This window comes from Hylobates moloch, unplaced genomic scaffold (genome assembly GCF_009828535.3).
Source record: "Hylobates moloch isolate HMO894 unplaced genomic scaffold, HMol_V3 SCAFFOLD_23, whole genome shotgun sequence".
Taxonomy (NCBI): domain Eukaryota; kingdom Metazoa; phylum Chordata; class Mammalia; order Primates; family Hylobatidae; genus Hylobates; species Hylobates moloch.
Genome location: NW_026652298.1, coordinates 41976026 through 42002083, shown reverse-complemented (window position 1 = coordinate 42002083; position 26058 = coordinate 41976026). Strand labels below are relative to the sequence as shown.

Below are 26058 nucleotides of genomic sequence, written 5' to 3'. Positions count from 1 at the left end.
CCTACGAAGTGCAGGGAACCCTGCACCAGGTATGCACCAGGTCCTGCGCCAGGTATGCACCAGGTCCTGCACCAGGTATGCATCAGGTATGCACCTGGGACACAAACGTGCAGCTGGAGCCTCCCGGCCCTTAACTGTGGAGAGAAGGGCCAAGAGTGGGATTTGAGAAAAGGGCAGTGGTCTGTTTGGAGGCCTTCACAAAATCTGCCAAGGACTGGCTCATGCCTATAATCCCAGCACTTTGGGAGGCCAATGCAGGCAGGTCACGTGAGGTCAGGAGTTCGAGACCAGCCTGGCCAACATGGTGAAACCCCATCTCTACTAAAAATAAAAAAATAATCCGGGTGTGGTTGCACCCACCTGGGGTCCCAGCTACTCGGGAGGCTGAGGCAGGAGAATCACTTGAGCCTGGGAGGAGGAGCTTGCAGTGAGCCGAGATTGCGCCATTGCACTCTAGCCTGGCGACAGAGCGAGACTCTGTCTCAAAAACAACAAAAACAAAACCTGCAAGGATTATGTCACCCTCAGAAAAAAACACATGACAAAAGTGGGGAAGGCTCGAAGACTAGACTCCATATCCCACCTCAGAGACGCCCAGCAAACATCTGTTCATTGAAGAAATGAATGAATCTTTCCTAAGGAAATTGTCCCAAATATGGGAAAAGCAAAATCCTCCTCACAGACTAGGGACAGAAGTACGTTAAAATATGCTTAGCTAGGATTGAAAGGAAAGAGCACGGACTGGGGAGGGTGGAACTAGGCAGTGCTTTGCTTTCTGTCATTTCCAAATTTTCAGCAACGTGCCCAGATATATTCTTACAATTAAAAAATGTTCAGGGTATTGGGGGACTTGGGAACAGGTGGTGCCAAAGGACTGGGCTTTCTTTCCTTGCAGAAAATCAATTAAATTGCCAGGGCATGGTGGCTCACACCTGTAACCCAGCACTTTGGCAGGCCGGGGCGGGTGGATCACGAGGTCAGGAGTTCAAGACCAGCCTGGCCAACATGGTGAAACCCCATCTCTACTAAAAATACAAAAATTAGCCAGGTGTGGTGGTGTGCGCCCATAATCTCAGCTACTCAGGGGGCTGAGGCAGGAGAATCGCTTGAACCCGGGAGACAGAGACCTCAGTGAGTGGAGATTGTGCCATCACACTCGAGCCCCAAGCAAGAGTACCTCTCAAAAAAAAAAAAAAAAAGAAAGTCAATTAAATTAAGAAAGTGTATTTTGGAGAGGCTGAGATGAGTGATGAGCGGATCACCTGAGGTCAGGAGTTCGAGACCAGTCTGGCCAACATGGTGAAACCCTGTCTCCACTAAAATACCAAAAAAACTAGCCAGGCATGGCAGCTGGCGCCTGTAATCCCAACTACCCGGGAGGCTGAGGCAGGAGAATCACTTGAACCTGGGAGGTGGACGTAGCGGTGAGCCGGGATTGCGCCACTCTGTCTCTCTCTCTCACACACACACACACACCAAAAAAAAAAAAAAAAAAGTAACTGAGATCCCACGAGTGCTGACTGAAATGCAAAAGACTGGGGTAGGGCAACACTATCAAGACGAAGTCCCTCCAGCCCTCCGGCTTCCCCTAGGACACTCAGCCCCACATCCAGGCTGCCCTGCCCAGGCCTAAGGTGGTGCCATTAGGGCCCAGAGGAAACCTGGGATTGGTCATTTCTGGACACAAGTGGATACAAAATTATGTGTTTTAACTTCTATAAACGGCAGAGCCCCACCTGCCAGCTTCCACAGCGGGAAGAAGAAAAGAGAAATTTTGGAACAAAGTAAGTGGTAAAATCTCTCAGGGAGAAGCTAAAGGGAAGGGCCCTGGCAGGGAGTGAGCACGTGTGGCTGGGCACTCACCGGATGGCTTTCAGGCTTCGTTCAATGGCCTCTGGGGGGATCAGGCTGGAGGCCGCATAGTGGATCTTGTGGGGCAGGCAGAAGCTCACCTCCAGCCAGCTGTTGATGTGAAGCCGAACCATGCCCGACGTGCACAGGCTGCAGAGAGTGTGCGCTGTTACCCATTCACATAAACTTTCTAACCATGCACACAGATCAGAAAACACCCTGCTCAATGGTGCTGATTCCCCTGCTGCTTAGGGGAAGCTGCAGGTGGAGACCCGGGCAGGAGAGCATCTCTTAAGATCACATTATATTGATCCATACAAAGCCCCTCTCTCATTTATTTTCTTTAATTCCTACCCCCCATTTCTACTCCCCGTCTTCCTATGTGCAACCTTCCTAATATGTTTGATATGCATCTTTTTGTTTGTATGTATTTTTAGAAAATGTTTATTGTTTTGTGTGCAAAAAAAATTAATAATAAAACTGGCATGTCTTCAGGGAAAAAAAAGGAAAAAAAATAAATCTATTTTCATACCACAAAAAAAGAAAAAAAAAGATCTCATAATGTTTAAGAAAAGAAAATATGGGGGCCAGACATGGTGGCTCATGCCTGTAATCCCAGCACTTTGGGAGGCCAAGGCAGGTGGATCACGAGGTCAGCAGTTAGAGACCAGCCTGGCCAACATGGTGAAACCCCGTCTCTACTAAAAATACAAAAATTAGCCAGGCGTGGTGGCGCGCGCCTGTAGTCCCACCTACTCGGGAGGCGGAAGCAGGAGAATCACTTGAACCCAGGAGGCGGAGGTTACAGTGAGCTGACATCACGCCACTGCACTCCAGCCTGGGCAAAAAAAAAAAAAAAAAAAAAAAAAAAAAAAGAAGAAGAAGAAGAAGAAAGAAAAAAAGAAACATATTTCTAGCTAGCCCTGGAATCTGTAGAAGAAGAAGAAGAAGAAAGAAAAAAAGAAACATATTTCTAGCTAGCCCTGGAATCTGTAGTTCAACCAGACTGCCAGGGCTTGAGAGAAGCCGTACCCTGTGCTGGAGACTCAGTGCACTAGAGGCACTCTAACTCAGGCCCCTGCCCGTCGAGACCCCTGGCAGACACCCAACACCCAGAGTACATCCTCCCTGTGAATGGGCCTGCCCTGCACACCTCATGAAGACCCAGTCACAGGTGCACGTCCAGGCAGAACAGTGGCTGTTTCAGAGGGAGGGGAGGGCAGGGAAGGAATGCCAAGTCCCCCCAGAGTGTTCCAGGGGTGAGAAGCACACAGTGCCCACCTCCTTGCACTCTGCAGATGCCCATAGCACCCCAGTTGCAGTGCGTGTGGATACCAAGTGGTCACCACAAGCCAACCGTCCTAGCCAGCCCCAACACTTCACTACAATGGAAAACCTTTCACTCCACATTCTATCAGTAAGGCAACTTGGTTCTTTAGGGTCCCAAAGCTTGCTCAGGCCAAACATAGCAACACCAACCCAGATTCCTTATTTCTTTCACAATCCACTTTAAACCATCAGCAAATCCCATCTGCTCCACCTGCAGGAATGTCCAAAATCCAGGCCTTTTCAGCACCACCAGGCCCAAGCCACCCAGAGCCCTGGCTCCTCTGCCTACCCCTCCCCACACTCCCACCTGGGCAGTCCCAGCCATGGGCCTGCAACACCCACGTTCCTGTGACCTCACTTCCTGTGCCCAGTCACTCAGGTCCAGCTGTGCTCAGGGCCCTGGCATTTGCCCTTGCCCACAAACTCTCTGCAGACACCCCAAGGCTCCTTTACTCCATCGGTCTCCACTCAAGTGTCACATTCTCAGTGAAGCATCCCTGACCCCAGCCCCACTGGCACTCCAACCCCTCACCTGCTGCCTAATGCTGTCTCCCCAACCAGAACTCACTACTGAGGAGGGGGGCTTGTGGGTTTCATTCTCTGCTCTCTACACATTGTACAATGTGTCAGGCACATAGGCACAGAGCTGCATTTCCTGAATGAAGCCAAGGACACACCGCCCTCCCTGCGTGCACCGTCTTTCCCAGGAAGCCCTCCGTGCGTGCACCGTCTTTCCCAGGAAGCCCTGCGTGCGTGCACCGTCTTTCCCAGGAAGCCCTCCGTGCGTGCACCGTCTTTCCCAGGAAGCCCTCCGTGCGTGCACCGTCTTTCCCAGGAAGCCCTGCCCCAACAAAAGGCTCCATAGTGGGGATGCAGCCCACGTCATCCCCTGGGGGAACCACACAAAACAAGGAAGGAGTTGTTTTCACCAGGAGCTTCTAAAACTCCCTGATGGAGAAGCCAGGGCCCCACCCGACTCCACCGCTCACCACAAAGCACCCTTGCCTTAAATAAGAACCAACAGCACTTGTTCTGTGATACAGAGGAGCTGCAACTGCTCAAGCAAAGCTGTCTGCAGCTGGCCTCCACCGCATCCCCAGGGGCTCCAGGCAACAGGGGTGGGATCTCCACCAACTCCCTGGCCACTCGAAGTGGCCAGCACCTTCCTTGTGTCCTGCACAGGGAACACAGCCTGTAAAGCCTAACAATGACACCAGTTCTAAAATAGGAGCAAAACACTCAAGTTCTTCTCCAAACTGCCCATTTCTACAGCACCTCCCCGCATCATGTTTCCTCTGTTCACTGCCCCACCGCCCAGGAGAGCAGCCAACTAGTGCTTTTCCCATCACCCCCTGACCCTATTCTGCTATTCTCAGCTCCCAGTTGGCAGGACAGGCCAACACACCCACATCCGGCTAAGTCCGGGAGGCTTGGCCAGACTGCTGGCTGCCCCAGGCCAGAAGGTACAAACGGCCCCTCTGACGTCTCTCAGGACACGTCAATATGGGGTGCTGAGAGAACACCACAGCCCCAAGGTCCCAGAGGAGGGCGGCAGTCTCAGCTTCTTCCAGAACTGCATGCTAACCAAGTATGTCAGAGCAGAGAGAGGCTCCCAGAACCTTACCTCTCTTTGGTCAGGGTCTTTGCAGGATGAAAAACTCATATCAAACCCTAAGAAATGTCCCAGTCTCTAAGGAATTAAAGATCACACTAGGAGAGATTTGTCCGGGGGATCCAGGTTACTCAACTTGAGTAAGCAACAGTTAGGATCTTGGCATCCGTATGCGACAGGGAAGAAAGGGCAAGCGAGAGGTGGCCCCATGCACTGTGCTGTCACCATCTGGGTCAGAAAGGAGGGCCACTGGAAATAAAAGGTCTCTTTTTTTTTTCTTTTTTATGAGACGGGATCTCACTGTTGCTCAGGCTGGAGTGCAGTGGCGCCATCTCCGCTCACTAGCAGCCTCGATCTCCTGGGCTCAAGACAACCTCCCAAGTAACTGGGACTACAGACATGCAACATCACGCCTGGGTGACTTTTTTTTTTGTTTGTTTGTTTTAGAGACGGAGTCTCACTATGTTGCCCAGGCTGGTCTCAAACTCCTGGGCTCAAGCAATCCTCCCACCTTGGCTTTTTAAAGATCTAGGATTACAAGCGTGAGCCACTGCACCCACCCAAGGCCTTTCTGTTTCTGTCCTATTTAGGATGCAGCTCAAAGTGGCTGTTGGGACACCACAGAATCAGAATACGGAGGCTCCTATTGTTTCAAATGCGGCTGTCTTTGCTCCCTCTAGGAGCACAGCGAGGCCTTACGACATGTGCTGTGGCTCCCAGCACCAGTTTAGGTACTTGAAGTGCAACAAGGAAGAACACAACTTGGCTGCTCTGCACGCTGGGGGCTTCACTCAGCGGCATGTGGACACACACATAATTGGCCAGGCGTGATGGCTCACGTCTGTAATCCCAAAACCTGGGAGGCCGAGGCAGGCCGATCACTTGAGGTCAGGAGTTCGAGCCCAGCCTGGCCAACATGGTGAAACCCTGTCTCTACTAAAAATACAAAAATTAGGCCGGGTGGGCCGGGCGCGGTGGCTCAAGCCTGTAATCCCAGCACTTTGGGAGGCCGAGGCGGGCGGATCACCAGGTCAGGAGATCGAGACCATCCTGCCTAACACAGTGAAACCCCATCTCTACTAAAAATACAAAAAATTAGCCGGACGTGTTGGCAGGCGCCTGTAGTCCCAGCTACTCGGGAGGCTGAGGCAGGAGAATGGCATGAACCCGGGAGGCGGAGCTTGCAGTGAGCCGAGATCGCGCCATTGCACTCCCGCCTGGGAGACAGAGCAAGACTCCGTCTCAAAAAAAAAAAAAAAAAAAAATTAGGCCGGGTGCCGTGGGTCACACCTGTAATCCCAGCACTGTGGGAGGCCAAGGCGGGTGGATCACCTGAGGTCAGGAGTTTGAGACCAGACTGACCAACAGGGAAAAACCCCGTCTCTACTGAAAGTACAAAATTAGCCGGGCGTGGTGGCACATGCCTGTAATCCCAGCTACTTGGGAGGCTGAGGCAGGAAAATCGCTTGAACCCGGGAGGTGGAGGCAGAGGTGAGGTTGCAGTGAGCTGAGATCGTGCCATTGCACTCCAGCCTAGGCAACAAGAGTGAAACTCCATCTCAAAAAAAAAAAAAAAAATTAGCCGGGTGTGGTGACAGGCACCTGTAATCACAGCTACTTGGGAGGCTGAGGCAGGAGAATGACTTCAACCCAGGAGGTGGAGGCTGCAGTGAGCTGAGATCACGCCATTGCACTCCAGCCTGGGTGACAGAGCGAGACCCTGTCTCAAAAAAAATTGAAATTAAAATTTTTAAAAAAGACACATTGGCCAGGCACGGTGGCTCACGCCTGTAATCCCAGCACTTTAGGATGCCGAGGCGGGCGGATCACCTGAGGTTGGGAGCTTGAGACCAGTGTGACTAACATGGAGAAACCCCGTCTCTACTAAAAATACAAAATTAGCCGGGCACAGTGGCGCATGCCTGTAATCCCAGCTACTCAGGAGGCTGAGGCAGGAAAATAGCTTGAACCCAGGAGGCGGAGGTTGCAGTGGAGCCCAGATCGTGCCATTGCACTCCAGCCTGGGTAACAAAAGTGAAACTCCACCTCAAAAAAAAAAAAAAATTGAAATTAAAGTTTAAAAAAAAAGACACATAATTGTAATCAAATTGTATGGAGCATTAGAAACTGGAGAGAGTTACAGGAAAAGGAACAGGGGCTTGGAACACACCTCATGGAAAGCCAGGAACAAGTTCCAGCTATGGGTATGGAGAAATGAGGGCAGGAGGCCGAACACATTAAGGTTCTTCTAGTGACTTCCTAGCTTGATCACCTCTGCTGCCCTCACCACGTCAGCTGTCCTTGGAGCCGCAGTCATACGGTCTGGTCTGTACACTGGCATGGGGCCCTCTCCTCTGGCAGAGACATGCCATGTTGATTCCTCTAATTTCCATGTGGACTTTACTCCATTTTCCCAAGCACCAGCTCACCCACCTGCTGCTTTCTCCCTCAGAGCACTCTGCACTGAGGCTGGTGCTTCTTTATGAACTCACCCAGCTCGCTAGAGCGGTGACAAGTGCTGCCACCAGGAGTGCCCCAAAGGCCATGGCAGACCTGGGCAAATTCCCTGAACATGTCAGAGGGATGACTGCTCTGGAAATGTGCCAGCCCAACCTCTAGCCTGTAAATCCCCCACAGCAAGAGGGTAAGCCAGGAGCTGCACTGAAGTCTGTTAAGAAGAGGGAAGAGAAAGGTTTGTCCCTGTTTTTAAGTCTGCAGCTTTAAGACAAGAGCCCTTAGCACAAGTAGGGTTTGGGCCCTGAAAGTTTTCCTGCCGAGCTTGCCCTTCTATTTGCAAGGTGTTTAATGGTCTGAAAACACTCTGGAGGAAAACACTGTCCCCCTCAAGGCTTATCCAGCCCCTCACAGAGCTCTGGGCCAGCCAAGAGGGCCCAGCCCAGTCTGTGACAGGAGATAGGTGCCCCAGCCAAAGCCCTGCATCCTGACAATGACTATGCAAAAGGGAACGGCTGGCTTCAAACACACTCTCGCCGTTCATCTCGAAGACAGAAATGTGCACAAGCTTAGTCTAGTCCCCTCAGCCTTTAGCATCTGAGAAAGCATCCATTCCTAACCTTAGAACTGGACAGGACCTGTGAAGCTATCCCACAAACCTCTGCATCCTCTGGTCCCAAGGATGGGCCTGGCTTCCTACTATAAGTAGTGGGATGCTGCATAACCCAAAAGATCTATGTGGGTTCCAAACAGCCTACCTTGAAATTTCAAACGAAAGTTTATATATAGGTGCATTTTTATGGAAATGGGGACTACAACTCTCAGGACATTCACAGAGCGTCCATGGACCAACCCTGCTCTCAACAGTTTGCAGTGCAAGGCTCCGCACCAAGTACCACCTACCCAGCCAGACCCTGGACATCACTCTCCACCACAGGTCCTGTTAACTCGGAGAACCATTCAGCAAATCACTTCTTCACACTCCACAGAATCTACACTGCTGTTATTCCCACCCACACATTCCGTCAACCCCTAGTGGAGGAGCTGTGCTCCTCCACAGGCTGAGTGTAGGGGCTGTGTTGCAGAAAGTGAAGAGACATCCCTGCCCTCCTGGGAGACACAACACAATGGTCATAGGAATGAGTGACATGCTATCACTGAGGGCCACTGGGATCCACAGGGAGACACAAGTGCTAGGTCTGGCACAACTGTTGGGGGCCTCCTGAGCGATTCACCTTCCCAGCCTATATTCACAGATGTTAGGTCCTGCAGGACAGGGCCACCAGCCTATTCAGCCACACCATAACGCTAGCTTTAATTAAAATAACTGGGGACCGGACGTGGTGGCTCACGCCTGTAGTCCTAGCACTTTGGGAGGCTGAGGTGGGCAGATCACGAAGTCAGGAGTTCAAGACCAGCCTGGTTAACATGGTGAAACTCCATCTCTACTAAAAATACAAAAATTAGCCGGGCGTGGTGGCAGGCGCCGTAATCCTAGCTGCTCGGGAGGCTGAGGCAGGAGAATCGCTTGAGCCCGGGAGACGGAGGTTACAGTGAACTGAGATCGTGCCACTGCACTCCAGCCTGGGTGACAAAGCAAGACTCCATCTCAAATAAATAAATAAAATAGCAACTGGGGGCCAGGCGTGGTGGCTCATGCCTATAATCCCACCACTTTGGGAAGCTAAGGCGGGTAGATTGCTTAAGTCCAGGAATTCAAGATCAGCCAGGGCAACATGGCAAAATCCCATTTCCACAAAAAAATACAAAACCTAATCAGGCGTGGTGTCATGTGCCTGATTAGTCCCAGCTACTCCGGAGGCTGAGATGGGAGGATCACCTGAGCCTGGGAGACAGATGTTGCAGTGAGCCAAGATTGCGCTCCAGCCTGGCAACAGAGACCCTGTCTTAAATTAAAAAAAAAAAAAAAAAAGAACCAGGAACAATTCCTTTGAAAAATCCCACCCCACTCTCCAACCTCATTAATCTCACAGCTTCTGGTCTTTCAGTTCTGTTCTGAGATTCCCCCAGATCTGGCAGTAAGTCACCATCAGGAGAAAGGGCGCTGTGTGTCCTAGGTCACCTGATCAGCAATGGAAACTCAGTCTCCTCTTCTCAGTGCAGAAGAGTGAGCAGCAGCAGACCAGACCCTCAAGGCCAACCATGGACCTGATGGGATGAGGACAGAGGAGAGGCCACAGCCCAGAGGCGCTCCTGGGTGTCTGCAGAGCCATGCCAGTGCCAGACAAGGATGGGGTACAGGGAGGATACTACTGCCTGGACTCCTGCCAGAGAAACATAGCTCCCAGCATCCCTGGGGCAAGCTCCAGGACCCAAGACTGTTAGGGTGGGAGTTTGGATGGAGGAAATGTGATCCTGGGCACTAACAAACAGAATGCGTAGGTCGGGAAAGAATGCTACGTGCTCAACAACAGCTTAGGAGCCTTTTTCACCAAAACTCAGATTCCTGTCCTCCTTCAATATCCACTAGGTGGCGCTGGGTCGCCTCAAGTTCTGAGCTACTCCACAGCCTGCAGATCACACAACAGGCAGTCCAAGGTTTTGTCTCCTTTCAACTTTCCAGCACAATTCAAACCTAAGAAATCATAGTCCATTCTTCCTTTAGAAATATAAAGTCAATGCGCCGGGCACGGTGGCTCATGCCTGTAATCCCAGCACTCTGGGAGGCCGAGCCGGGCGGATCTACAAGGTCAGGAGTTCGAGACCAGCTTGGCCAATATGGTGAAACCCCATCTCTACGAAAAATACAAAAATTAGCCGGGCGTGGTGGTGTGCGCCTGTAGTCCCAGCTACTCGGGAGGCTGAGGCAGAAGAATGCACTCCAGCCTGGGAGACAGAGGGATATTCCGTCTCAAAAAAGAAAAAAATATAAAGTCAATGGTTTGGTTTTTATTTAAACAGATTTTTAAGAGACAGGGTCTCACCATGTTGCTGGGGCTGGAGTACAGTGGCTATTCAGACACCAGCCTAGAGCACTACAAGCTCAAACTCCTGGGCTCAAGTGATCCCCCAACCTTGCCCTCGCCTGTGAGATGGGACTACAGGAGCACACCACCAACCAGCTTGGTTTTTATTTTAATTCCAAGTTAGCCTGATTTTTGCTTGTAATCTAATCCGAGTTGAGGCATACACTCAGAATAAGGGAACAATTTCCAAGGAAGAGACTGGATACCAGGCAATTCAAAACCAGAGGGTAGTAATTCTCTCAACACAGAGAAAACATTAGTGTGATAACAGTGAATAAAAGACAGGGTCAGACTATATGACCACAAAGGTCCCATTCTCCAACACAGAAGGGGCTAGAAAACAAAGCAATCACCTGGCAAAGGCTGATGTTCTCTCACACCTGGGGAGGCTCAGTCCCCAGGGTCACCAAGAGACAAACAAATGCTAGTTGCAAATTATATCACAAAAGACAAATCACTCTCCTATATTTAAGGACTTATATTTCCCAATAGAAGAATGAACAAGGGATCTGAGCAGCGAGCTCACAGAAAAGACAAGTGGTTCAAACATGTGAAGAGATGCATCAATGCATTACAATAAAGCTACAGAGAGATCCCATTCCCCACCTATTATACTGGTTAAGATCCACAATTTCACGAGACTCGATGTTGGCAAAGCTCGGGGGAAGAGGCATCTCGTGTGTTGCTGGTGGGAGTGTAGGCAGAGGTACAAACCCCTGAGAAGGAAACACAACATTACAAATGCCATTTTCCCCATTAGTAATGCCTTTAGGAATTTATCTTATAGATACAGAGACACACATATAAAATAACACAGGTAAATGGTTAGCACTGGAAGGCTGGAACAAACTCAATGGTAGGGGCAGTTGCAGCTCACTAGGCAGCCAAAAAAAGAATTAAAAAGTATTTTTTAAATTTTATTTATTTTTTATTTTACTTTTTTTTTTATTTTTATTATTATTATTTTTTTTTTTGAGACGAAGTCTAGCTCTGTCACCCAGGCTAGAGTGCAGTGGCGCAATCTCAGCTCACTGCAACCTCTGCCTCCCAGGTTTAAGCGATTCTTCTGCCTCAGCCTCCTGAGTAGCTGGGACTACAGGCATGCACCACCACGCCCGGCTAATTTTTTGTATTTTTAGTAGAGATGGGGTTTCACCATGTTACCCAGGCTGATCTCGAACTCCTGACCTCATGATCCACCCCCCCGCCCCCTTGGCCTGGCAAAGTGCTGGGATCACAGGTGTGAGCCACCACGCCCAGCCTTTTTTTTTTATTTTTGATATGCGGTCTGGCTCTGTTGCCGGGGCCAGAGTACAATGGCACAACCATGGATCACCGTAATCTTGATTTCGTAGGCTTAAGTGACCCTCCCACCTCAGCCTCCAGAGTAGCTGAGACTACGCTTGTGCCACCACACTCAGATATTTTAAAAAAATTTTTTGTAGAAATGGGATCTCACATTGTTGTTCAGGCTGATCTTGCACTTCTGACCTCAAGAAATCCGCCCCTCAGCCTCCAAAGTGCTGGGATTACAGGCATGAGTCACCACGCCCGGCCTGCCTGTCCACATTTAATAAAGGTGATGCCCAGCCAATATAATCAGAACAACTGTGAGGGTTTTTTTTTGTTTTTTTTTTTTGAGACGGAGTGCCACTCTGTCACCCAGGCTGGAGTGCAGTGGCGCAATCTCGGCTCACTGTAAGCTCTGCCTCCCGGGTTCATGCCATTCTCCTGCCTGCCTCAGCCTCTCCGAGTAGCTGGGACTACAGGCCCCCGCCACCAGGCCCGGCTAATTTTTTTGTATTTTTAGTAGAGACGGGGTTTCACCGTGGTCTCGATCTCCTGACCTCGTGATCTGCCCACCTCAGCCTCCCAAAGTGCTGGGATTACAAGGGTGAGCCACCGTGCCCGGCCGACTGTGAGGTTTTCATGGTATCCTCAAGGCTTGTTGGCCTCACACAGTCAGTGTCGCAAACCCCAACTCTGTCTCAGAGTAAGGAGGAGACAGCTGGCCTCAGCTCCACCCACTGAGCCTCAATTTCCTCATGAGTGACTGGAGTCAGTGACACCCACCTAGTGAAGGTGGGCCCAGAACTTGGTATTGCATCATGCTCAGTAAAATGTCATTTTGCATCTGTTTGATTTAAAAACACTTTCGGACTCTCATGTATAACTTCAGGCTCGTTTTCTGTTTTAAGAGGAGTCTAGAGGTGATAGTTCCAGCAGAGTGCATGCTACTCAGCAAAGGGGCTGGCATTTAAAACACAGCCACTGGCCAGGCACAGCGGCTCACACCAGTAATCCCAACACTTTGGGAGGCCAAGGGGGGTGGATCACCTGAAGTCGGGAGTTTGGGACCAGCCTGACCAACATGCAGAAACCCTGTCTCTACTAAAAATACAAAATTAGCCGGGTGTGGTGGCACATGTCTGTAATCCCAGCTACTCGGGAGGCTGAGGCAGGAGAATCGCCTGAACCCAGGAGGCGGAGGTTGCTGTGAGCCGAGATCGCGCCATTGCACTCTAGCCTGGGCAACAAGAGCAAAACTCCATCTCAAAAAAAAGAAATAAATAGAAATAGAAATAAAAAATAAACAAAAAAAACAGCCACCAAGGTCACTTCTTTCAAGAGCAGCCACATGACCATTCCTTCCCAGTCCTCTCCAGCCCTAACCTCAGGGAACTCTGATGCTCACATCCCAGGAGAACAGCGGTCACTACCAGGGAGCCCTACCTGTTGACGCTGCTCCTCAGGCCCAGGCAGGCTGGCCCATAAGGAGGAGGTTAATAAGCACACCCACCTGTCTTACCTGTCGTAAGCTTCCTTGAGGTCCCTGGCCAGCTTGCACTTGGGCAGGATGTGATGGAATGGGGACTGAGGACCTTCATTTCCTACAAGAATCAGAACACAAGATTTACAGCTCCTGGGTTCAAGCGATTCTCCTGCCTCAGCCTCCCAAGTAGCTGGGATTACAGGCGGCCGCCACCATGTCTGGCTAATTTTTTTGTATTTTTAGTAGAGACAGGTATTCACCATGTTGGCCAGGCTGGTCTCGAGCTCCTGTCCTCAAGTAATCCGCCCACCTTGGCCTCCCAAACTGCTGGGATTATAAGCATGAGCCACCATGCCTGGCCTGGACCTGCTAATTTTAAAATTTTTTGTAGAGATAGAGTCTCTCTATGTGGCCCAGGCTAGTCTCAAACTCCTGGGCTCAAGTGATCCTCCCGCCTCGGCCTCCCAAAGTGCTGGGATTACAGGTGTGAGCTACCATGTCCAGCGAAAAAGTCTTTTATTCATCCTTTTTCATAAATTTCTAAAAATATATATATAGACTTAAAATAAATTTTTTTTTACTTCCTGTAATAAAGTCACAGACTCTAAAAAGATAATGTTTAAAAAAACAAAACTTTTGGATTGTTATTATCACAATTATAATTAGTATATAATTGGCCAAAACAGAAACATATTATAAATTTTGACAGGTAGCCAGGCGCAGTGGCTCATGCCTGTAATCCCAGCACTTTGGGAGGCTGAAGCAGGCGGATCACGAGGTCAGGAGATCAAGACCATCCTGGCTAACACGGTGAAAACCCCATCCCTACTAAAAATACAAAAAATTAGCCGGGCGTGGTGGTGGGCGCCTGTAATCCCAACTACTTGGGAGGCTGAGGCAGGAGAATGGCGTGAACCCAGGAGGCAGAGCTTGCAGTGAGCAGAGATCACACCACTGCACTCCAGCCTGGGTGACAGAGCAAGACTCTGTCTCAAAAAAAAAAATAAATAAATAAAAATAAAATAAATTTTGACAGGTAATTGTCAAATATATAAACTTTTTCTTTTTTTGTTTGTTTGTTTGTTTGTTTGAGACAGGGTCTCACTCTGTCACCCTTGCTGGAGTGCAGCGGTGCAATCTCAGCTGACTACAACCTCCACCTCCCAGGGCTCAGGTGATTCTCCCACCTGAGCATCCCGAGTAGCTGGAACTACGGGCACATATGACCATGCCCGGCTAATTTCTGGGTTTTTTTGGTAGAGGCAGATTTCACCACGTTGCCTACACTGATCCTGAATTCCTGAGCTCAAGGAGTCTACCCTCCTCGGCCTCCCTAAATGCTGGGATTACAGGCATGAGCCACCGCACCCAGCCACAAGTAAATTTGTACTGAAAATGCACCTGAGTCAGAGAGGCTGTTCTTTTATTATTGCTCATTCATGTCAATAACTAATTTTACTTATTGCTACAACAACTAGGTCTGACTTTAGTTTTATTCCTAATTCTCTCTTTTGTTATAGAAAATGGAGTCGGAGAGTTTGTTACAGGTGTCTCTTTATGTTTTGAAATGTTTACAGTGGGCCAAAAAACACACAATGGTCTGTCTACAAAAATTATTTTTAATAATTGGTTAGTTGATAACCCAGTTAGGTCCGCCTTCAATCTGGCTGAAAGCAAAGAACTGGAAACTGTCTACCTCACCAGCTGGATATTTCCAACGCCCTCTCCTGCCCCAGGGAGTAAATAGTTTCTTCAACATGTCCAACAGGACCAGGGCTAGGCAGAGCTGCCTCACCTATGTGAACGGTGATCATGCAGCAGTGTGTGGGAATAAAGAACATTTCTGGTCGGGAAATCTATTTCAACACATCCATCCAGGAAAATTCACCTACAAATGTGCCCCTTGGGAGTCTTCCTGTGCCCCCCAGGCACAATCAGCCCAGTGTGAAGATCATGTAACTTCTCTGAGCCTTAGTTTCCACATCTGCAAAATGGGGAAGATCATGGACCCTGCCTTGCGAAGCTGTTGTGAGGACTTCATTTTCAATGCCCAGCTCACCAAAAGCTGATGCTTGCAAACTCCTGATTGCTCTGCTGGTGTTGGGAAGGGTGAGGCCCCGCCAACATCTGCACCATTAACACTGAATGACAGCCCCTCCACAGAGGTCTGCGCTGCAGAGAGGCCACGAGCCAGCCCAGACCCATGCCCATCACGCCCTGCTGCACTCACCATCAGCCATGGCGGACACCTCATCCTGGAGTGCCAGGATCAGCTTAGCCTCCCGGGTGAGGTACTGGCAGCGGCGCTCCTCGTGCTGCAGCACGGTGGCGATACGACGGGACAGGTTATGCAGACAGTTTATCACTGACGGGTCTGCGTTGGCCTGCAGGAGACAGACCATACACAGACTCAAACGTGTGCACAGGGACACAGCTGGACACAGTTTAAATGGAGCTAATACATGTACACAGCAAAAACTCAAACCATGAAAGAAAGCGTCTCTATTCCTTTCCCCCAGGCTCCTTTGCAGAGGCCACTGCTGCTCATTTCCTGAGTCCCCTCCAGGGCCCATCCATAGAAATGTTGGCTGTCAGCCCCCATGCTCTATTCTTGGGAGTGGCTGCCTGAATAGTAACAGAGATGGCTCTGGAAATGCCTGGGTGCCCTAAGGGGGCACTATTGTTCTTAAGAAAGAACAATGGTGCCTCCCTCACCAAGGACTGAACAGAAGAAATTAGTGAGCCATGTTAACAAACTAATAACAGACCCTGCCCTGAGCAAAGACCCTGGTAGTGTCTGTGGTCACCACTGTACTGCTGACTACTGATAGGCAGAACCAGTCTACAATATGTAAGAATTCAGTCACAACAGGCCACATTACTACAGGGATGCACGGTACAAAAACAGAGGCACCAGGCCAATTGTTCACTGAACACTTTTGGTCCTGAAGGATGAGAAGCTCTTCCCAGCAGAAGCAACACTGGTTAACAAGAAAACCAGCAGGCTCCAGGCCCATATCTCTGCCCAAGCGCTCCTTCTGCAACCACGATGACTGGGTCAAAGGACAGTGCAGGAGGCTCTCAGGAACAAGAGGGGCCTTCGACCCTCTGGAACCTATCAGGGACCACAGTCAGCCAGGCAAACACATCTGCCCAAGCCAAGGGCGGAGGCATGCAGCTGTGGGGATCTGTGACAACACTTGAGGGAGCAGATAACTGGGCCAACCATGACTCAGTGCTTCTGGAGGCCAACAGGACTGCTGAATCATCCTGTGGGGGTGGAGGTGGGACAAGGGAAAGCGGTGAATGGTACTGCTGATTACCACCTCTGGTGCTGCCTCCCCCTCCTGTTTATCTGAGAGGGAAGGCCATGCCCAAAGTGTTCACAGCCAGGCTTCAGGGGCAAAGCCTGACCCGGACGGTAAATACGTTCTTCACCTGGAGCTGAAGAAATTCTCTATATTCTCATCAGATCCCATGTTCACAAACAGAACTCACACCTGGATGGACTTACAACAAGGCAGCATCCCTTGCCAGAGAAAGGACCGACTTGCTCCCATGCTGTGCCCACCACTGGGCAGCAGACCTGCTCCTCAATGTCAAGGGCATCCCCTCAACAGTGTCCTTGGAACCAGAGGGCTGACATATGGGGTATATACAACTGCCTCAAAACAAAATACCCATTTAGAAGAAGAACTGTGTACAAATACTTCCATGAGCAAAGCAAGGAGGAGGAGAATGATCCTGGATATGTGATTATTCAGCTGAGGCACAACAGTGTCCATGAGTTGGATGTCCAGGGCCCATATGCTTGACCTTTCCAGACATACAAGGTGGTGCAGTCCCCAGTGACGCTCAGTGACCTGCACTCACGGGGTGTCCCAGCATGTCCGCTTTGCAAAGGCCTGACATGGAGTGAGGGACATGCTGAGAAAGCTAACACCTAGGGTGTGCCAGCACTAATGGGAACTCTTAGAAACATCGTATTTTCACCATACACGACATAAACTGGCATGAAGTTTAAGGCATCACCCATGAGACTTCCTCATCCCCCAAACTTGTACCCAAATAGAACCAAGCCTTCACAGTTAACTTCTAGTTTATAGGAAATATGGGGACAGAGAGCAAGTCTGACTGCACAATGAGATTAATCCAAATGTGGAACATTTGATGGAACAAAGGGAGGGGAGACCTCTGGATTGACAGAGACATAAAGACACCACATGCACTAGCTGGGCTGGGTTTGCATCCTGGTTCAGACAGTCCAGCTGTGAAAAGGCTTTAGCAATCAGGAAAAGCTTCAATGGACCAGGTACTAGGTGATGCCAACTTATCACAGTAAATTTTTTCAGATGTACAAAGGGTATCGTGGCCGAAAATTAAGTGCCCATATTTTATACAGGTATCTTCTGAAGTATGTAGGGATGAACAGACATAAGGTCTGGGACTTGCCTTGAAATAGACAGAGGGAAGGAAACATAAGGAGCCAGGGCTTAAAGGCACCTGAGACAGGCATATAAGGTTTGTCAGACTGCTCTCTCTAGTTCAGGGTTTAAAATTTTTCAAAGTAAAAAAAAAAAAAAAAAAAAGTGTATTTCTTTTTTCTTTTTTTATGATAAGGTCTCACTCTGTTGCCCAAGCTGGAGTGCAGCGGCATGATCACTGCTCACTGCCACCTTGACCTTCCAGGCTCAGGTGATCCTCCCACCTCAGCCTCCCAGGTAGCTGGGACTACAGGCACACATCAACATGCCTGGCTAATTTTTGTATTTTTTATAGAGACGGGGTTTCTCTATGTCGCCCAGGCTGGTGTCAAACTCCTGGGCTCAAGTGATCCACCCACCTTGGCCTCCCAAAGTGCTAGGAATACAGGAGTGAGCCACTGTGCCTGGACAAAAGTGTATATTTTAAAAAGAAAGAATATGTATTTAAAATGACAAAAGTGTATATTTTAAAAAGAAAGACTTATCCACCCAAAAAATACAAACTCTTTACATTATCAAAATTTCTCCTACTCGTCAATATCATGGCCAGCTGAAGTCCTAGACTATCTTGTTTCCTGTTGCTTTTTTTTTTTTGAGATGGAGTTTTGCTCTTGTTGCCCAGACTGGAGTGCAATGGTGCGATCTCGGCTCACTGCAACCTCCGCCTTCCGGATTCAAGCGATTCTTCTGCCTCAGCCTCCTGAGTAGCTGCGATTACAGGCAGGCATCCACCACCACACCTGGCTAATTTTGTATTTTTCAGCAGAGAAGAGGTATCTCCATGCTGGTCAGGCTGGTCTCAAACTCCTGATCTCAGGTGATCCGCCCGCTTCGGCCTCCCAAAGCGCTGGGATTACAGGCGTGAGCCATTGTGCTCAGCTCCGGTTGCTTTTACCTGTCCGTAATCAATCCATACTTCTCCAGGTTCTGGTCTGATCTCCATTTCTCACCCTCAATGGCAAGAGGATGGGCCAGTGTATAATAATCACCACATTGTTTAATCATTCCCCAACTACTAGACACTATGATTATCTCCAGTTTAATTATTGTTATAAAACTCTTTATTCTTGCTGAGAACAAACCGGGGGGAAATCTTTATGCAGTTGTAAAAGTTGCTTGTTTTCTTCATAATACTCCTAACAGTGGGACTGCTAGATCTAAAGGCATCATACACTCTGCTGTCAAACACTGTTCCCCAGAGATGAGGGCCTGCCTACAGCATCCTGGGTGGGGCTGTGGCTGCTTTTCATCAACTGTCCCATAGGGGTTATCAGTGTTGACAGGTGGACAACATTCATCATGGATTTTGTTTATTCATTTGCTTGTTTTTTTACTTAATTCATTTTTCTTTGTGGCTCTTTATATTATGTAATTATGTAACAAATACAAAGATGCTATGAAAATGCAAATACTATGAAAGTGTATCAAGCAGAAAGTGGAGAACTTCTCCCAGAACCCTATACCCCAGGAGCCATTAACAAATCATTTTGTTTTAATTTGTAGCTCCTTATTTATCAATAAGGCAGGCCGGCCTTAAAAATTAAGCTCCAGCTGGGCATAGTGGCTCACACCTGGAATCCCAGCACTTTGGGTGGCAAAGGAGGGAAGATCATTTGAGCCCAGGAGTTCAAGATCAGCTGGGGCAATAAGGTGAAAACTCATCTCTACAAAAAATACAAAAATTAGCAGGGCACAGTGGCTCACGCCTATAATCCCAGCAGTCTGGGAGGCCAAGGTGGGTGGATCACCTGAGGTCACAAGTTCAAGACCAGCCTGGCCAACATGGCAAGACCCCCATCTCTACTAAAAATAGAAAAATTAGCTGGGCATGGTGGTGCACGCCTGTAATCCCAGCTACTCGGGAGGCTGAGGCAGGAGACTCACTTGAGCTTGGGAGGCAGGGATTGCATTGAGCCAAGATTGTGCTACTGCACTCCAGCCTGGGTGACACAGCGAGATTCCATCTCAAAAAAAAAAAAAAAAAGAGAATAACTGCTAATGGGTATGGGGTTTCCTTCTGGGGTGGTGGAAGTGTTCTAGATCTAGATAGTGGTGATGGTTATACAACATGAATGTACCAGATGCCACTGAAGCATAGACTTCAAAATGACAAATAGTGTTACGTGTATTTTACCAAAACAAAAAGGGGTAAACAATGAAGTGCAGTCTGCCTGCACCCCAGGAGGGGCCAGCACCATGCCCACTGCAGTCCAAGCTCCGAGTCAATGACATGCTCGTTGGAAAAAAGAGCTGCTTCTCCCCGGCCCCACTCCCTGATCTTAACCATTTATATAAACACTCACCCTCAGTGCAAACACCACATTAAAAAGAATCATAGTAGGTGCTTCCCTCTTCGGGGAAGGATCTGTTTTAGAGACCTGTAAAAGATGCATAGTTCTAATTAATTGAGACGACTTTCTAAGGAAAGCTGTTTAGAGCTATTCTACTTCAGGCATGGCAAAAGTCCCCAGAATATAGCACCAAGGTCTCGGAAAAGCAATGAATGCCTTTGCTCTGGAGGCGTGCCTACTGCATGGACAAAGTCACAGCTGTGAAGGTGTGACCTTTGTGAAGGTCAGTGCTCTGACCCCCCCACCCCCCCGCTAACAGAAGTGAGCTGACAATGCCCACAGGGGACAAGATGGAGAGGGGCATAAATGGGTGGAGGACCCAGACCCACACCCTCACCGGTGTCCCATGTCCGCCTGCATCCACCCAGGCTGTATCTGCTAAGTATGACGCATACTCAGAACAACTGGGGGACAGCACGATGTTCAGGGACAGCCAAGCCCTGAGCAGGGCCCAGGTGAGGCAGGCCAGCAAGTCCTAATCTCTGTGCTCCGGGTTCTGGCATCCAGCCAGCTTCACAAGGAGCAGGGCACTCAAGGGAAGCATTCCAAGGGGCACGAGGGAACTCTTCAAAGCCAACTACAAGTTCTGCCACCAGGGGGAGTTGGGGCCCCAGGCTGCCCTGGCACCCATCCCCTACCCCTGACTGCCACTCCTGCCTACAGGGTGTGACCGCGGGCAGGCTGCCAACTCTCCCCTTCATTGCCTACAGGTATGGGACTGTGCCCCAGCTATAGGGGCTGTGATGAGAAGGGAGGGTGCGGTACAGGGGGCCAAGCTCATCAACCGCCCCAGAAACTCCCTTCACAGAGGTTCACGAATAACACCACAGAACCTCCCAGAATTGCTGGATCTGTATAAATGTAGCTAAATCCTATGTTACTGTGTTCAACCCTTCAGAATCTGAGTAATGCTGTCACTGATCCTGCCTGTATGCAGAGAGCTGACTGGCAGGCTCTGGTGTACAAGTTCCCTTCATCCTGCTACCAAGATGAATTCCTCAGTGCTATGACACCTATTCATCAGAGAACATATAGAGAGGGTTTAGCAGAAAAATAAGTGCTAAATAATACTAATATTAGCTACTAGAGTGTCTTGTAACAAATAAGAGGAAATGCTTGCATCACGTTGTAGAAAATTCGAGGGTTTGACAGATGCTAGTTAACTCATTATCCTGGCCTCCCCTGGAAACAGACATCCTATATATGAAGGGGAGGGCCACAGTCAGTACAGACCTAGAATGCAGACTGTAAAAGCTAGGGACAGGGACTGAAGCACCTGTCTTCAGGGGCAAGAACACCTGTCTCTTTTTCACTGGACTCTCTGGGTTTATGAAGACGCACAGTTCATAGCAAGTGTCTAATCAGGTCTCCTGTCCAGTAGTTACCTTCACCAGAGCTGGTGTCAGCCTCAGTTCTGAACCCCCCAGAGCCAGAATGGAGAGGCCTGCCGGCCCAGGGAGAGCCACACCTGCCCAGGGAGAGCCACACCTACCCAGAGGGTCTGTACCTCCCCAGGGAGAGCCCCACCGGCCCAGGGAGAGCCATACCTGCCCCAGAGCATGCTGCAGCAGTGTTGGGTGCCCAACAAATCGCACATTATCAATCTTCAGTTCAAATTTTTGGCCACACATTTCAGACTTGGTTGCCAAAATTGTTGCCAGAATAACATCTGAAAACCTTAAAATTTAAGAGAGGTAGAATAAAAATAAGTTAACAAAGTACCACAGCACCATGCCCTGCTGGCCCCAGAGCGGAAGGGTCTCAGTAAACTGCACCTTCATGGAGTTTCTCTGCCCCGACTGCTGATGGAAGCTACTAACAGTTGCCCTTCTGTAGCAATCCCAGAGGTTATGGATGTACGATCACCAGAATTACAAGGTAAAAGGCATGAGAAGCGCAGACTGAAGGCACATGCTGTCATTTTTTGGCATGCTCTATTAAATTCAGGAGAGAAACAGTTGCAGTTTGCTTTTGAAGGGAGGATCAGCTGGAGCTGGCACTGCCCTGCGGAGCTGCTCTTTAAGGTTCACAGGCAGAGGGGCCTCTCCCAATTACACTCAGGTTTGCTGTGCTGCACCTTCAACTCCCAGGACCCAGGCCCGTCACCCACAGAGCCACGTGGAGGCCAAGGGGACAGCACAGGGACGTGTGCAGAGCGCTGACTTCCTTCCTCATAGCATGGCTGCCCATCCATTCCCTTATCCCGAACACTTAAACTTTCCGGTTTTTATCAGGCAAGAAACTTTGTGCAACATGTGCAAGCCCACTGTGATCACAGCTATTTCCAAATGGCAGAAATACCGGGTTGCACAGGACTGGGTGCCATGGAGAAGTGGGAGCAGCTGTGGTGTGGGAGGGAGGGCAGCCCTTTTCCCCTTTTCCCCTTTTCCCCTTTTCAAGGTTGTCTGTGCCCTTACGTCTCCTTACTGGCAATGCTGATGCCTCCTGCCTGGGGAGATCTGCATAAGGGAGTGTCACCTGCAGGGGTGCTGTGGGTGGTGCTGACTCTTATCTCACAGCCCAGGGCTCTGAGGGCCTCCGCTCTAGAAACACAAATGTACTACCTCTGATCTGGAACCAGAAGAGAGAGAAGTCCCATGCATACCTCTCCACCCAGGAAAAATAAATCTAATATCTAGGTCAGTAGGGTACACTCTCTTGGCGAAAGCAGCTCTAGCCTCCCCAGGGCCATACTCTGTCCCTGGGCAGCGAGACCCCTAAGGTCATAGAAGAGATCACTGAGGACAGACATTCTAGTGTGCATCCCTGGTCATGCTTCTTCCCTGGAGGCCCTCTTGGCGAAGGGGTGGGAGAGACTAACATAACTCCTCCACGTTGTGATGAAAAAGGAAGGTCTGCTTTGAACTGCACTGTAGCTCAGCTCTGTAACAGCAAATGGCAAGTAGCTACAGGATTCTTTCCAAGTCTATCATGGGCTGTGGGGCTCACGCTGTTTTCCAGCCTTCCTCCTGAACTGGCACGACCCTCTAACCATCCGAAGTCACCCTAGGCCCACAAACAAACCACATACGAGGGTTTGGTCAAACCTGTTTGTGCCATTTGGAAATAGCCTCTCAACCCAGTCAGGTTGCAGTTGGACCTTCTGAAATCAATCTTGTTAGAGATATCCTGGGAAATGCAGGACCCACAGCCAAGTCCTCAGCAGCAACCCACTGCAGGTCTATCCTGCAGAGATGGAGGGTTCCAGTGCCTTACATCACAGGCATAAAATGCTTTCTTCAAAAACCCTAAATGGCTCACTCTGCCCTATAACTCCCATCTGTGGGACATGGTAATGTTGAAGGAAGGTTTGAGGTATTAAAACGCCACCAAACACTTCTGCTCTAGCAACTGACCCAGGGCCAACACCTCACATCCTATCTAAACAGTGCCCCTCCACTCTGCCACCCAGTGACTCAGGGGACACAGAGATAACAGAAAAATAACCACCACCACTACAGAAAGGTCCCTTGCTCTGACAGCCCAAAATCCCCACTAAAAACTGCTGCTCTGTCAAAAAGAGTCACAGCCATGTCTCAGCCTCAGTCCTCAGGCACCAGTCCAGGGACCAAATTTAGTTTGGCTGTGAGATGGTCCCTGGGATTTTCAGAGGCAAGCAGTGGTAGCCCAGTTCACATTTATAAATACCTGAACTTCAAGGCACCCTCACAACAGCCAAATAAAAGGCTCTTTCCCTGCAAGAGGCCAGGGTCTGCAGAGACAGCCAACTGGAAATCTGTGAGCTGAAGTAAAAAGTCACATTGGGCCAGGAGTGGTGGCTCACGCCTGTAATCCTAGCACTTTGGGAGGCTGAAGCGAGTGGATCACCTGAGGTCAGGAGTTCGAGACCAGCATGGCCAACATGATGAAACCCCCGTCTCTACTAAAAATACAAAAATTAGCCGGGCGCAGTGAAGCCTGTAGTCCCAGCTAGTCGGGAGGCTGAGGCAGGAGAATCGCTTGAACCTGGGCGGCAGAGGTTGCAGTGAGCAGAGATCGTGCCACTGCGCTCCAGCCTGGGTGACAGAGCGAAACTCCATCTCAAAAAAAAAAAAAAAGTCACATTGACTTAGTGGCTGTTCATGGAGCCCTCTAAGGCAGCCAGCAGGGTGGCAGTTAGCCATTCTGTTTATCTGAGCAAATCTGGCCCACAGAGAAATCTACTCCCCACACCTTAATATTATACACATATAATGACAAAACACTTTTTTTTTTTTTTTTGAGACAAAGTCTCACTCTTGTCCCCCAGGCTGGAGTGCAATGGCGTAATCTCAGCTCACTGCAACCTCCCCTTCCCGAGTTCAAGCAATTCTCCTGCCTCAGCCTCCCGAGTAGCTGGGATTACAGGCACCCAATACCACGCCCAGCTAATTTTTGTATTTTTAGTAGAGATGGGGTTTCACCATGTTGGTCAGGCTGGTCTCGAACTCCTGACCTCAGGTGATCTGCCCGCCTCAGCCTCCCAAAGTGCTGGGATGACAGGCGTGAGCCACCACGCCCGGCCCCATGACAAAACAATTGAGTGGCTTTTTTTTTCCCTTGAGACGGGGTCTTGCTCTGTCGCCCAGGCTGGAGTGTAATGGCACAATCTCGGCTCACTGAAACCTCTGCCTCCTGGGTTCAAGCGATTCTCCTGCCTCAGCCTCCCAAATAGCTGGGATTACAGGTGTGTGCCACCATGCCCAGCTAATTTTTGATATTTTTTAGTAGAGACGGGGTTTCACCACGTTGGCCAGGCTGGTCTTGACCTCCTGACCTCGTGATCTGCCCGCCTCGGCCTCCCAAAGTGCTGGGATTACAGGCATGAGCCACTGCACCCCCCAAAGTGCTGGGATTACAGGCATGAGCCACTGCACCCATCTGGCTTTATACTTTATATAGTGTGTCTGGTAATGTAATAGGCATAAAGACAGAGTTATCTTCATGAGATTGGGGGTGGGGCAAAACTTATAAACAGCAAACTGAACCATAAACTAATGTTGTTTTGTTTTATTGGCTTCCAACATTTCTAAAAATCCTTTTCCCTCATTTTGATGGTGAAAGGCCTAATAAATGTACTGCAGCACAATAAAACATCTGTTACAAAAACTGAAGATTCCTGGAATAACTTGGAAATTCAAGAAAAACACGTTTAGGAAGATGAACCAGCCCAGCCAGAAAACAGGCCAGGACCTTCCACCACTGCCGAGCTCTTCTGGAGTAGGGCTTGCTCTCTAGCTTGGGCAAAAAAAAAGGGATGGAAAGACATCCTGGAGGGGAACTCAACTCTGCTCCCCCCACCCATCTCCTTGCTGGAAGCTCACAGACGCTGTGTGTACCTCCAAGGCCCAGAGGAGACGCACCGTTAAGGGGAATGGAAGAGTCGCACTTCATCCATGCCCTCCTGGACAAGCACCATATCAATTCCATGAGAACATTTCTGTCTCTATTAAGCACACTCAATAGCATCTAGGCCTGAGCATCACACTTAATACCCAACCCTTGGGAGAGGCCCCCACAAAACCCCTCAAAAAATAAAAACAAGGAGCAACAGTCACAGGTCTCTCTAGGGCGGCAGTGGACTAGGGAGATGACAGAGTGCACTCCTGCTTGCCCACCACCCTCACAGGACTACTTGTGCCTACCCGGAGGAAGAGGAGGTTTGTGTGACATGCCTGGTCCCAGAAGTCTCCCTGGTGCCAGCCAGCCATGCCTTGGCCCCTCAGGTAATGTGAAATAGCTAAATGACTGGGCGGAGAAAAAGCGAGGGTGGTGGGAAGTCTGGGCATTCGTGGGGGAACTGGGGCAGTGAGGTCTACGCCTGTGTGCCTCATCAGTCACTCTTCAACATGGAGGGAAATCAGGAATTAAGCACAATTACAAGAAGAGAAGGCAGCCGGAATCAAGACAGAAAGACGGTGGAGAGGTCTTGGTCTTACCCTGCAACCAATTGCTCATCGGTTGGAGGACATGGCTCGCTGAAATGGGAACAGGACCATCAAGACCAAACAAAAATATATCGCTTTTTTAAAAACCATGAAAAGTTACAAGGCTATTTTATAAAAACCGCATGAAAGTCTAGCAGAAGTACCACCATTAAGCATTAACTGTTGAGCATCGCGACTAAGCAACTTACCAGACAAGAAACAGGATCACACACACCCCACACTGAGAAACAGGATCACACACTCCCCACACTGAGAAACAGGATCACACACTCCCCACACTGAGAAACAGG

General features: G+C 49.5%; 1 protein-coding gene across 3 annotated transcripts in view; it reads right to left on the bottom strand.

Annotated features, from left to right (window-relative positions):
• NPRL3 (NPR3 like, GATOR1 complex subunit) overlaps positions 1-26058 on the bottom strand; it is a 63799-nt gene that overhangs the window by 18110 nt on the left and 19631 nt on the right. For 2 of the 3 annotated variants that reach the window (XM_058433961.1, XM_032145279.2), the window contains exons 2-6: positions 21389-21518; positions 19794-19868; positions 15237-15390; positions 13043-13124; positions 1864-2001 (exon numbers count right to left, since the gene is read on the bottom strand). In XM_058433961.1, the coding sequence (XP_058289944.1) occupies positions 1864-2001; positions 13043-13124; positions 15237-15390; positions 19794-19868; positions 21389-21472 (533 nt within the window). In that variant the 5' untranslated portion in view covers positions 21473-21518. The remainder of the gene's footprint in view (positions 1-1863; positions 2002-13042; positions 13125-15236; positions 15391-19793; positions 19869-21388; positions 21519-26058) is intronic. The other variant, XM_058433962.1, reaches the window with a different exon arrangement.